The sequence below is a fragment of the Bombus impatiens genome, unplaced genomic scaffold (genome assembly GCF_000188095.3).
Source record: "Bombus impatiens unplaced genomic scaffold, BIMP_2.2 scf_0128, whole genome shotgun sequence".
NCBI lineage: Eukaryota > Metazoa > Arthropoda > Insecta > Hymenoptera > Apidae > Bombus > Bombus impatiens.
In genome coordinates, this window is record NT_176547.1 from 106,318 (window position 1) to 120,155 (window position 13,838).

At 42.0% G+C, this 13,838-nt stretch overlaps 1 protein-coding gene and 1 long non-coding RNA gene across 12 annotated transcripts in view; one reads left to right on the forward strand and one right to left on the reverse strand.

Annotated features, from left to right (window-relative positions):
• The window catches only part of LOC105680274, a 153,131-nt gene that overhangs the window by 6,154 nt on the left and 133,139 nt on the right, over nucleotides 1-13,838 (forward strand). The gene's annotated exons all lie outside the window — the stretch shown is intronic.
• LOC100749433 (gamma-aminobutyric acid receptor subunit beta) overlaps nucleotides 2,247-13,838 on the reverse strand; it is a 98,335-nt gene continuing 86,743 nt past the window's right edge. For 4 of the 9 annotated variants that reach the window (XM_012381137.3, XM_033318849.1, XM_024365029.2 and 1 more), the window contains exons 7-10: nucleotides 13,504-13,788; nucleotides 13,139-13,287; nucleotides 10,287-10,449; nucleotides 2,247-9,798 (exon numbers count right to left, since the gene is read on the reverse strand). In XM_012381137.3, coding sequence (XP_012236560.2) covers nucleotides 9,653-9,798; nucleotides 10,287-10,449; nucleotides 13,139-13,287; nucleotides 13,504-13,788 — 743 coding nt within the window. In that variant the 3' untranslated portion in view covers nucleotides 2,247-9,652. The remainder of the gene's footprint in view (nucleotides 9,799-10,286; nucleotides 10,450-13,138; nucleotides 13,288-13,503; nucleotides 13,789-13,838) is intronic. The other 5 variants (XM_033318850.1, XM_012381135.3, XM_012381136.3 and 2 more) reach the window with 3 other exon arrangements.

A 13,838-nucleotide genomic window follows, 5' to 3' on the forward strand; every position in this document is an offset into this window, starting at 1 on the left:
TTTTTTTTTTTTTTTTTTTTTTATATTCTCTATATCGTTTCTCGTCGTTTCTCTAATCTGAAAAGGAAATATAGGTATATCACATTCGCCAATCGATTCTATTTCGTTTCTCATGCGGACAAAAATGTTTTTCGTGGTCGTGGTTGCAAAACGAGATTCTCGACTCTTCTCGAACGAAACGCAGGAAAAAGATCGAACAATCGGGCAGATATCGAGGCACCCGCGCAATCGGTATATTTTTTTCTTATTTTTTTTTTTGTTCTTTAAGGATCTACAAAAACTCGGTGACTCTCACGGCTCGACTTTGTCATCCGCTCTCGACTACTTGCATCGTCGTTATCATCGTCTTCGTCTAAATGTCTTCTCGTTAATTCTCGAGGAACAGGAACTTCCGCAATAAAATACAGACCACGGAGATACTCACGCACGTACCACGTATGCAATAGTGTACACGCGGACATTCTTTCACGGACGAATCACGCTCTCCCGATTAAATCAGCCACACTCTCACGGATTCTATTAAGTCTACGCTATTGTGTGTTATGTATGTATGTATGTTCGCACTGCTATATACGCCCCTGTCGTGCAAAATGCAACACTGTCCATTCTCGCGCGTCCTTTTTCTTCTCTCTCCTCTCTTTCCCTAGCCGATTCTTCTCTTTTCGTCTCTCGTCGCGCTCTCTCTCTCTCTCTCTCTCTCTCTCTCTCTCTCTCTTTATTTTTTTCGTAGAATCAGCGCGTTACAGCCACGTAGATGTGTTTTCCTTTTGTTTAATTTTATTTAATTTTCTTTCTTAAGGTAGTATAGGTAAACGTATGGGTGTACCTATATCTACCAAGTGCTGGTATATGTATATATTTATATTTATATATATATTTATAATTAATTATATATATGTATAATCGCATCGAGATGGTAATCACCCAACCTACGGGGTATGCTTCGTGTGTAAGTGTATATTGTATCGTGTTATGTACTGCGTGTATGCATGTATATAAGTATTATTCTTTATGTGTGTATGTGTTGGTTTTTGCTTATATATCGTGTACGTACATGTATATGTGAATGTGTTGACTGCGTGTATCTACATTGTTCTTCTTATCGTTAACGACCGTAGAATACGTTTCTACAACATAATGCAATTAGTGTGTGTTATTAAATACATTTTAGAATTTGATACTCTCGTCAAGACAGTCCGTCGCGCGATACCTCGTCGTACTTTCGTTCTTCTTCCTTCGGTCGTCCATGAGCACGATCACTGTATCCGATCTTCGGCCGTTGAATTCCGCATCTTTTACATTCGCGGTCGTTCGCCATCCGATCGAAGACGTTCCGCACGGCTCCGGTTTGGTATACTCTTGGAACAACTCGTTTATTTTTCTTCGCTGTATGTAACGCGGGTTGGAGAGCTCCGATTCGAAGGGGTTTCGAAGTTTTCAAGCGGTTTACGAACGTAGAAACGTGCCAAATCCCGGAAGATTCTGGCAGCTACGCGAACGAAATTGCAAACTTGCGTAATACGAAGCGGGACATGCTTTCTCGTTGATCAAACCCGAGAACAGAAATACACCGTTCTCGCCGAATACGCTCGCGTATATTTACGCCCGACGCCTGCTAATATTGTTCGAGGTTTCAAAGTGTGAATCGTTTCCTCTTGGAAAATAATGCGAGAAGTTTCGTTGGTGTTTCGTGCAACTTGTACCGAAATACTGGAATCCATTGTATATACAACTTTCTCAATATCATCCTCGACTTTTCCATTTATATTTTTCTCAATGAAAAATATAGTATACCATGTTAAGTGTATCAAACTGGCTGGACCTTTCGTTTTATTATTTAATCAATAGATTAACAATTTTTCGTTTGAAAAACGTTTATCAACTCGACGTACGTCACGCCATACGTGACGCTGGATCATAAAAAGTTAATTTGCTTAAAGAATGCAAGCTGTCCTGGAGAATAAACTCGGTCGTACTCGCGACGGCGTTAAAGCAGATCCATTAAGATCGTAAAAATGATTTACACCCGCTGGAACCTCGAACGATATAAACTGCAAAAAAGCGAGGTCATGAAAGTCTCAAGAATCTCGTTCGCTAATAAACACACACAGCATGGTATGAAAGCAACGGGAGGCTAAATGAAATTATAAATATTCGATAGTTGTTCGAGTCCAACGTAAACCATCTTATTAATATCCATCGATCAAAGTTCACATGTTTGTTATTTTATTTTTCTTTTTTTTTTCCATCTGTTTTAATATGCTACGAGCAACGTTAAAACGAAATGTTCACATTAACATCGGTGTTTCGCTTAAAAACCGAGATTTGAGCAACGAGTTACTCCGAACGTATGTATCTCTTTCGATTCAATTCTTCTCCGTCACTTTCTTTCTTTTTCTCTACTTTGTAATTTTCCTAAATCAAAAAGGTTGGCTGCCAAATCAATTCGTATGTTTGTACGTATAGTCAGACACGCCTAATCGTATATATTCGTAACCCGGCGGTGTTAATCTTATTTTGAGCAGGATGATACAAATTGTTTTGTTCTTTTGTTCGGCTACGAAACCTAAGGGAACGGATACAGGTTACAAAACACGTTGAACACGGTTTATCCGTTCGAAGATACATCGCTATATTCGAGTTGATCGAAATGTTCGTCGTGTTTCGCGAGATCGTTGAGCTTGCGCGCGTTTCGTCCCGTGCGTCGACGCGAACAGCAAAGCGGCGGTGCAACGAACCGCGGATCGTTCGTCGTGAAATCGAACTGGGTGCAACGAAAATACAACGGGAGAAACGTTGCTCCGAGTATTCTCCTGCTATCGATCGATCGTCGAACCGAAAATAGGTCTCGAGGAGTTTAACACCCGTTCAGACAAATTTTCCAATTCCTTAGTCGCTTAGTGCTTGTTTTTCTCTAATTCCTTTGTTTCGTCGACTGGTTTATTATTTTTATTTTCCCCCCCATTCATCGCCACGATTGACTAAAACGTATATTGCAATATGAAGTTGGCAGTTTTCGTTACAATGCGATTTGAACTCACATGGTCTTGTCGTGTGCACGCCCGTGGCTTGATTTCTTCTTCATTTACGATATCGGTGCATCGACGAGGACGACCATCGACCACGATATCGAATCGTGCCGACGAAAAAAACCTTCGTTCCACTTGGTCGATCTATCGTAGAAAATACTTTACGCTCTCGATAGGAACATTTTCTTCTTTCTGTGTGCATATTCCGTAGAGTATCCTCGAACAATGAGAAACAAGATCAAGAGCGAGATTCTTTGCGTTCTGCCGTTACACGCGAATAAACAACGTTGATTCAAAAAGAAAATCTCTGCACACCGAAGCGTACGCCGATCGAGGAGTTTCGTTTTGAGCAATTATGCGTTTCCCGAACTTCGTGATAGGGCTCAAGGATGCTCGAACGATCGTAGAAAATCGAGTAATTGATTTGGTTCTATTTTGGAATCGTTAGCGGTAGAATCGTTTCGATCCTGCACGTTCGTTCGATATCTCAACGAATTTCTCTGGGGTAGACGTGAAAAATCGTGAAAATCGTAAACTAATTCGAACATCGTGGTCGTACGGTCGTCTACGTTGTTTGGTGCACGATTCTCGATCGATTCGTCGATTTTGGAAAATACTCTCGCTCGCCGCGTATCAATCATTCGCTACGTTTTCTTTTTTCTTTTTTTATTTGAAATACTTAAATACTCTCTCTCTCTCTCTCTTTCTCTCTCTCTTTCTCTTTGTCTTCCTTCCTCTCACACTAATTTAACAACATTTTTTCCAGTTAATCACTCACTACCGAACGAACGAACGAATGTACGTACTCACTTCGGTCCCCCGACGTGCCTCCAGTCTACTTCTTCTGTTTTTTTTTTCTCCCTATACTTTAAAAGTGATTTACCTAAATATGTGCGAACAGTCACATTCTCGTGTGCACTACATTTGCGTATATATATTTATATATATATAATATGTATATATATATGTATATATATATAATATGTATATATTATTCCGCAGTAGGTACTCTTTGTTTTTTTTTTCTTTAACGAATACAATCGCTCTGTATAAAACTCGTATTTACAAGATGATCGATTTGTATAGTATTAATAGGTTTCTTCTCTTTCTCCCTATTTTCATTATTTTTCTCTTTTTTTTTTTTAACGTTTTGGTTTCATCCTTTCTTTTTCATTTGTTTCGTCTCGTTTAAATGCCGAGATGCCTGCGCGCGCGTCGATGCTGCTCACCGGTAATTAAACGATATCGTTTCATTTCGGCAATATAATTACGTGGTAATATTTATATCTATATATATACGTAGGTGACCGTCGGTAACGCGAGTCTTCACCTTTTCTCTTATTCATTTTCTTTTCTTCATTTTTTTTTTTGTTCTTTTGTCTTTTATCCTGCCAGAGGACAGAGATCGTCGTAAATTTCTTATTTTTCATCCTTAAAACGTTTATGTATATAATATATATATATTAGTATAATAGTATCAATAATAATAAATAATAATAATAATAATAACAATAATAATAATAATAACAATAATAATAATAATAATAATAGTAATAATAATAATCATAGCAATAATAATAATTGACCGTGGTCGGTTCGGAGGAACTGGCGCGCGATTTTCAAGGCACGTTTTAACACGTGCGTCAGCTTGTTCGTAATGACGTTATATCGCGGATTAAGAATTTCTTTCTCCTTTTTTCAACTGTTTTTTCTCTGTTTTCTCACGCGTGGCGTCGTCGGGGAAGAGAAACGTTAAGAAAGTTCCAAGCGTTATCGTTTCGACACTTTGTCGCAAATCGACGTTTGTTCGCTTGCCAATCGTTATCCAATCGTGTTTTCGACGTAACCTGGTGTTTCGAGGGTGCTCGAGATCTAAACGGTGAGAGAAACATTCCTCGAATGAACTTTCGAAAATATAGATTATATATATATTTATATATGTTGTGTACGTAGATGTGTGTGCGTGTGTCTAGGTGTGTGAATATATACGTACGAGGTATGAGTTACATCCTATATGAGATTTCTCTATCTTTTTCCGCTTGGAACGTATCTATTGCGTTTCCGCCTTCGCGCGCGTTTACTTTCCGCCGAAACGTATCGAATAAGCTTATATATATATATATATATGTATATATATATACACGCACACGTAATCATTTCGCGCAGAAATGGACAGGAAATGTTCGAGTGTACACGATTGCGATCTGTCCGTGATTCACCGAATCGGTCTACCGACTTTTCTGTATCATTACAGTTTCGTTTCCTCGGTGTTCTGTTCGTGCACTTGGATTATTATCTAATTTGTAGTTCATGGCGGCAGAAATAAAATGGAGAAAAAGATGAGAAAAACGAAACGATTTATCGAGAATGGTCTTTTCCTTCGTTCTATCGGTATAATTCGCTTGTAGCTTAGCCTAACTACCTATTACAGTTCGCTCGCTACGGAAGAGCTCCTTACCCTCGTCACCTTCGTGGACGTGCCAGTTCCTCGTGTACACGCGCACACACGGCTTCATAGATTCAACGTAAACAATAGGCACACGTATATAACGTACATACGTACAAACACGTGGGTATGCATGAATGCATACGTGATATACGTATGAATAAATGCATATAGACACTGTAGAATATATCACAACGATAAAACGCTAGTTCCTTTTCCCTTTCTTTTTCGCTATAATAGAGACTCCAAGTAGATAACAGATGTACAATTATATATAAATTGCGTAATAATGCTTCCGTTGGGGCGGACGTGGAAGTATCGTCGATATTACTTACAATTATCATCATAATACGTGCAGAACGAAGAGACGAACGAGGGTTAAGAATGTTAATTTACGTCCCGTCCCACCTCGCTGCCAGAATCGATTGACCCTTTTGCCTTCATCTTCTTTGGGTGCGTATCACCGCTTCGACTATCGTTTTCTCGCCCGATCGACACAGATCGAAAGAGCGTCGCCCCTTCAACGGTGTATCGTTCGATCATTCGACGTAATAACAAGCAAACGCGCGATGCAACGCGCCGATAACAACGACGGTGATGGCGAGGTTAATCAAGGGGCATTCGTTCTCTCGTAAGTTGCACGGGTTTTTGGAGGGTGGTGGAACGGGACGGCCAAACACGAACTTCCCTCGGCCACTTCTTCCGTATATTCGAGGGGGATGGCGACCAAGGAGATCCTCGAGCAAGATTACCTACTTTTATAAAGAATTCTCGCAGAGTACCAAGGCAAGAAGCTCCTTATTAAATGCACAATGAGCAAGAGCGTCTGGCAAACGGACTGTTTGGCGATTGTAGAGAAGAGCGGCGGAGAGCGCTCGGGAAAAAGAAGGAAACGGAGAGATCGAGAGACAGACGCGAAAGACAGGAAAAGAATTTGAGCGAAAGAGAGGCAGGCATGGACAGTGAGAAGGAGAGAGAAGAATAGAGGGTGGTGGGCGGGTTGGGCGTGTCAGCTGGTCGATATCCTGAATGGCAAGCTTCCACGACCCAGTCTGCAGCCAGCAAACCACGTTGGAAGAGACAGAAGAGACAGAGAGAAAGAGGGACGAGGGATGAAATGAAAAGGAGAGACAGGAAAGCAGAAGTGTGTTACATGTACGTACGTACGTATGCGTATATGCACTTGGGGAATCAAGATGATTCTCGTTCGTGTGTGCGACTCTGGCATTCGTGGATGTGGTAAGGTCCGTGTCCGTGAACGCGCGCGGTCGCACACAGTGAGTAGGAGAAATGGTGGATGGAAAAATGCGAGCATACAGCATGGAGTATCCAAAAGACGGAAGTAGAACGGCATACAATTGGCGTTAATTAACTCGGCAAAAACGTACCGACGGAACAGCTACCGGGGAAGACCAAGGGCCTCTCCACGGAAGGACCGCGCCGCGGTGTACATGTGTTCGACGGTAAAACTAATCCACGCGCGAGGATAAATGCGATCGCTGCTCGTTTTCTCGGATGTGCTTTATGCACGGCGTCGCACGAACCATCGCGACACCGTTCTTCGCTTACAATTTCGTTTGTCGTTTTGCTCGATAGAACGTCACAAGTATTTCGAATGGGAAACAAGAGCGTTTACGTTGCGTTTACGGTTACGGTTGGGAATAACTCGTTGCAGAGTGACGCGCGACTAAGAAGAACCATTAAAAGAAGGACGATTCAAAGGAGATCTTTTTTACTCTTTTCTCTTTTCTGTTTCCTCGAGATTCTCTCGTCGCTCTCTCGCTTCTCTTCCCTTCTGTCCTCTCTACCGTATTCTTCAGCGAGGACGTATTTTAAATCGTTTTCGCGAAAGCGTTTCTCTACGCCTGCGTGCCACTAAACAGAAAAAAGCTGTTTGATTTCGTTTGATCGCGGTGCGCTTCTCTTTTTCTTTTCGTGTTCCGTTTCAACGCTAAAATGACGGGAGGAAAAAAGCTTACTCCGCAGCCTGGAGCGGCTCGCGTTCAATTTGCGGACTCCTCCTTGGCTGGCCTCTCCCAACCTCGTGTTTTGCAATTTCGCGAAAAATTGGAATAACTCTTACGTCCGACCTAATCGTACGTTCTGGGAGTAGATCTCTACGTATAACAGTTTTTTTTTCGCGGCTACGTAGTAGTACGAGCTAAAAAGTTACTCCCCGTTGAGCCACGTACACGAACACGTACAGGGTTGCGCGCCGCGACGATTCCACGGAAGTTACACGATTCCGAGGGAGGATCGCGATCATAGAAGTGACGGAAATATAAAAGTCGCTTCGTCCGACGAGTTCTATAAATGGTAAAAAAGTGGTATAAAATGAAACGGACACACATAACGTTCGTGGCAATAAAAAAGACATTCGAGAAAACAGCTCTACCTCGAAATGATGCGACTCGCGTTGAAATTGTTGCTCGCTCCGCTCGTCGATCCGGCCGCGTCCATCGGGATGCTTTGCGATTCGTCGCGATCGATCTTTCTTCTGATTCGATACAGACGAAGGATCGATCGTATTTCATCGCGAGGACGCTTCTCGAGGATCCGTTACCTCGTGTGTTGTCGACGCGCGGATAGTCGTGTACGTGTGTCTGCACGTAATTACCTAATGTGCATGCGCGTACGTACGTAACGCATTTACGCGGCACATGCACACGTATGTCTTCTTACATACGTAGATACTTAAAACGTACTTACTTAACGGATTAAGTCGCACCAGTCTCCGGTAGTGAACCGTTTTTTGTCTTCGTTCGAAACAAAAACCTTTTCTCCTCCGCTCTTTATTCTTTCGTGCACGTGCGCTGGCGCTCGTAGAGTAACACACACGCACGCACGCACGCATGTACGCATGCACGCACGCACGCACGCACGTACGCACGCACGCACGTACATACGCACGTTCATATATACACATGTATAGGCACGCATGCAGACACACACGAAGGCACGCACTTGTACACGTAGGACAGTGGCGCGCGCGCACACACACAGTCACGCGGTCTCGCACACGCAGATTCACGCGATTCTTCGTCGTTCTGCTCAATCACATGTACACTCGAGCGCCATTCGAGCGACGATCGTTGAATTCTCGATCGACTCGTTCTTAGAATTTCTCGTTTTCCATCGGCCTCGTCTCGATTTGTCGATCTCGAACTGACGGGCTTTTATTTTGTGTTTTCCCTTACGTTTAGTTAATTTTTTTTTACTATGTATATATATATATATATTTATTTATATGTATGTATATATGTATGTATATAATGGTGGCTAAATTGACAAGTGTTTATATCGAAGGTATTCTCTTCTTCTTTTTTAAAGACCTAGGTACCTAGACTGGCAATGTTTAAGGTATGCACGCTCGTGGATTCGCAGTTTTAGTTTTTGAATTTGTTTTCTTTACTGTTCTCCGTTTTTCTATTTCGTTCGCATCTTTCTTTTTTTTTTTTTTTTGGTTTTCGTTCTCTGCCAGCGATGGCAAGTTTTCCACTTTCAATCTTTCGCGTATCGTGGATAATATACGCTCGCGTCGTCGTCGCGATTAAACATGCGAACGAGAGTCAGCGATGGGTCGCGTAAAATCGAAGATCACGTCGCAGGCGCAGGGAGATTTACGATCAGCGCGCTACGATTGGAATGTCACGAAGTAGTCACAGCGCGTTTTAGTCGTCCGACCGGTCTGACCAGCGGCTGTCTCTATCTCTTACTCGATCGAAGCACAGAGGCGCCCGGCTCGTTTGTTACCTCTTCGTCGACGTCTTTGGTCTGGACACTTTCCATTTCACATCGAAACAGTGTTCGCGGTCAAGTTAGCCATTAACAATCGCTAACCTCGATCTCTATACGTTTCCTTAGTCGTTCTCGCATCGAACTTCTTCGTTCTTCTTTTTCTAGTTCTATTCGTCGATCCAGGATGCCAATGCCGATCTAGCTTGTACAGTTTATCTATCTCCCTTCGTATCGAGGTAATCACAACGTTATTTTTAGTCCGTCGCACTCTTAGGACTTTTAGTCCTGGCGGGACATTGATTTTTTTTTCAATATTTTTAGACCTATTTCGTAGTTCCTTCTGCGAATCGACTTTACCCCCTGTTGCCAATACTTTCGTATCTGTCTTTGACCGCACGTTTCGTCCATCGTACACGCGCGATCGTCGCGTTCTCTTCGTTTATTTCGCCTCCTCGAGAAGCACCAGATCGTCCGCCACGACGTCGCTGATGTGCAGGTAGATGATCCAGTACATCAGGTTGAAACAGACGAAACATACAGGAAACACGATGCGGGAATATTTATCGATATCCGATGGCGTCATACCTGACAAGAAAAATTCGTCTATGCGTTAAATTGTTTTAACGGACAAATCATATACATGTATGTTCGTATTATGTATATTTTTTTCTTAAAGAAAGCGATTATCGTGGTGCACAGATGTAAATATATTTTTCTATTAATACATTGGTGTCTTACTTCTTGCCGGAGAATAATTTTACCATTGACTGTCGGTGGGAAAAGGCTTGAATAGAGTTAATTTACAACTATGAAACATTCTTCTATGTAATTCGCTATGCAATTGTTCAAATCTGGTTTTAAGGATTTTCTATTAAGGATTATCGATTATTACTGCCAATTCAGCTTAAAAATAGAAAAAAATTTAAGAATAGGTAACCTAACCCCAACCCAGGGAATCAGATATTTTAACTTCGCTTCTTTTTAATGCCTTTTTAATGCCTCGTAAAAGGAGTACGAAAGGAAAATCTCGATATAAGCCGATAATTTGAGAGATAGAGAATATTTGGTCGTACCGTAGAGCTTGCTGATATCCTTGCCAGGATGAATAAGATGTTGCGGCGCCGGCGCTACCTCCTCATCGGCTCGTCCGTTTATGGTATTTTCGAGCGTTCCGCCTTTGCTGTGTGCCTTCGGGTCGTGCACCTTGAACCGCACCTCCTGGACAACACGGGACCACTTACAAGAGACACGGCAGTTCGGCGTGGGGTGTCCTTTTTCGAGGAGAACCCCTTACTTTGGTAGATTGGCATGCGACATCGAGGATGGACAAACGCGAGTTCTACTATATTTTATTCTTTCTCTCCCGTAATTTCACATTCTACAGTGACTCGTAAAATTATTTGCATACTTGTAGAAATCTTTTGCGAATACATTACGTGTATTCATAATACGAAACATTCTTAGATTTCATTAGCATTGTAACGAGACCCGACTATCATGATTATATTGATAATGTTTGAAACAAATCTGAAAATATATATAGAAATTGCAAAATATTCGGTACAACTATGTATTGAGTACATTTACACATTTGCACGATTACAAATATATAGTATATGTATATTTCGCAGAGATTATAGAAGTATTTAAACAGACAATTATCCACTATATTAATAAATCGTAATATTCAATCGGATCACATTTAACACTTAATATACGATTAAAATGGCTATTTACGTAGTGGATTAATTTTTGTTTAGATATATGTGTACAACTAAATATCTTGTAATTCTTACGTATATTTTCAGTTTGGTTTTACATTTTGACAGTATAATCATGACAGTCGAGTCTTATTATACAGCTAAGTTTTAAGATGTTTTATATACTATATATATATATGTCGGAGATGAAAGGAAAACCGAAGCCTTTCCTTGGAAATTTTGGGAACATCCTCTAGTACTCTAGCCTAGATTTTATCATAGCTGTAATTGTTCGAGATTTGAGATAGCGAGATTGGGCTCGAGGTGACAATTGGTTGCCGAACATAGTCACGGTCACGGGATGGACGTTTTGCCTAACGGAGGTCTGGGGTGGTTGTATGGTTTTTCCGAGAAATGTGGTTGTGGCGGCATGCGGCCTTGGGAGCGGGCCTAGCCTCGTGTGATGTTGCCTCGGAGGTGCCGATATAATGGGACGTACATTGTATTAATAATCAAACTCCAGGCAGAAACTGCCTAGCAACGGCGTTTGGAACTTTCTTGATGCTTCCAACGAGTATGTATCAAAGTTCAGGCAGAAACTGCCTAGCAACGGCGTTTGGAACCTTCTCGATGCTTCCAAGCGAGTATAGAAAACAAATGCAATCTTAGCGAGAAAAACCTCCACGAGGCTGGCATGCGATTGCCATGGAGAGTGACACATTGAGCATTTCAACGATCGTATTTTGCGCCTAGAATTAGTCTACGCTTAGTGAAGAGCTATCCCGTTGACCGTGGATTCGTTTGAACCCAAGAACATTGTTAATAGCATTCATTAAACTTATTATTCGTAAAACATACTATTCATCAAACTTATTATTCGTTAAATTTTGTAGTAGTCTTGTATATACGTGTAAATATAATCTCGGCTTTGTAAAACAATGGCTAATTCACGTGAAGAGTTGTTACGCGCTCAAAATTCTATCCATAACCCGACATATATATATATATTATATAGTGTTCACATAACACATACAGTCTATATATACGCAAAAGTTTTTCATGGCAAATATCGAAATACTTTCACGAGTCACTGTAGATCGCAAATCTATCAAGCGACTCACCTGACTTTAAGATCTACGCGACTTCTTTATTTCCCACCGTTCATTTACGTTCAATCTGTGGCTCGAAGTGTAATGGAATTCTAGCGGACGTACGAAGCGGTTTCCGCGTTAATGCAAGCTTCGTGTCCGCGTTTAATCACGTTTGAAAGTAGAAAACAGAGAGAAAGACATCGGGGCAACGTCGTTGTGCTTTTATCTATGTGTCATTTTCATTAACGCCCCTCGCTCCTTTTCTCTTGGCCGCGTGCTATTTTTTTTTTCTTTTCCGAAGCTGCAAAACCGGCCGATGAAATGAGCCGTGCGACACGAAGCGTTCTTGTTTATATCGCGCGCGGTGCGGTCCGCACGGCGTGTCAAAGAGCGAGTAATTAATCCAGTTCAAAATTAATTAAACTGCCTTATCCTGGCGACATTTTACGCGCGATACCGCAATGCAATCCATCCGACGGCACCGCCTTCTTTCCAGTCTTCTTTCTGTTTGTCGTTTCTCCCCTGGCCTTTCCCTCCTCCCGCGTTCCCTTTAATATTTTTCGTTCTCGTTTCACAATCCCCGAGATTAAAAGAAAATTTATAGTGCATCGCATGTCCGAACACGAACCGCCACCACCGACCGGCGTAACACGACCGAATGGGAATTCTTTTCACAGAACCTTTTAGCTTTTGACCTTTCGCGGTTCACTCGTTTTTCGAACGACAAAAAAAATATTTCGTTTTTTCGTCCCTCTGTTTTTCATGTTGGTGCGCGGCGAGGATCGAACCTCTGGTTATCGCGAACAAACTATACGGTTGATCCTCGTGGTCGAAAGTGTCGTGTCATGACGTTAAAACTTGAAACTTGCGAAAAAGTAGCGAAAATAATTGATGGTATACGACGATAAAAAGGCAATGCTGGACTAGGAAAAGTAACGTGGCAGCACTAACATGATCGCTAGCAATAATAACGCTATTCTACTGCGCAGCCAGAAATTGCTTCTTTTTTCAATTCGATCAATTCGATCGAGCTATTTACATGGCTAAAGGTATGGAATGTCGACAGCAACAGAAACATTCTAATCGGAAAGAAAGATGAATGGGGCGCGACAGATTGGTCGATGTTACACTCACAGTTTGCTTAGGCGCGTGATCTCCGTGATCACCAGGTACTCCAGGTGGTCCTGGATTCTCCCTCGCTGTCTTCATACTTTCTGCGATTTTTTGGAACCGATTCTTTCTCATTTGAATCCTCTTTGCCATATAACCCACTGTCGCATATTCTGCAAAGACAGAGATCCCATACAAATAATAAAACAAGATACATATATATATATACAACTGCTGAGAGAACTTGTACGCTAGAGAATTTCCCTTTGTTACGAAGAAATCGTGACGCGGTATAAAATTTCCCAGATACGAAGATTAAGATAAACGATATAGAACGGACAATATTTGTACATACGTATTATAGAAGAGCACGTAAGAAGAGTACTCACCGAGCAACGAGGCAAACACCATGACGAAACACGTTCCTAGGTAAACATCGATGGACTTGACATAGGAGATTTTCGGTAACGCCGCGTTCGTCGATGACATAAGGGTGGTCATGGTGAGCACAGTGGTTACTCCGAGGGCCACCCGAGCGGGGGTCGCATTACGGTTCAGCCAAAAGCTCACCCACGAGATAATGACGATCAAGCCCGAAGGAATGTAGATTTGAATCAGGTAGTAGCCCATCGACCGTACGAACTGGATCTCGCAGGCCAGCCGCGAATAATTTCCTACGATGAAAAGATCGACAGTTAGGATAGGGGGACGGAGAGGCGCCATG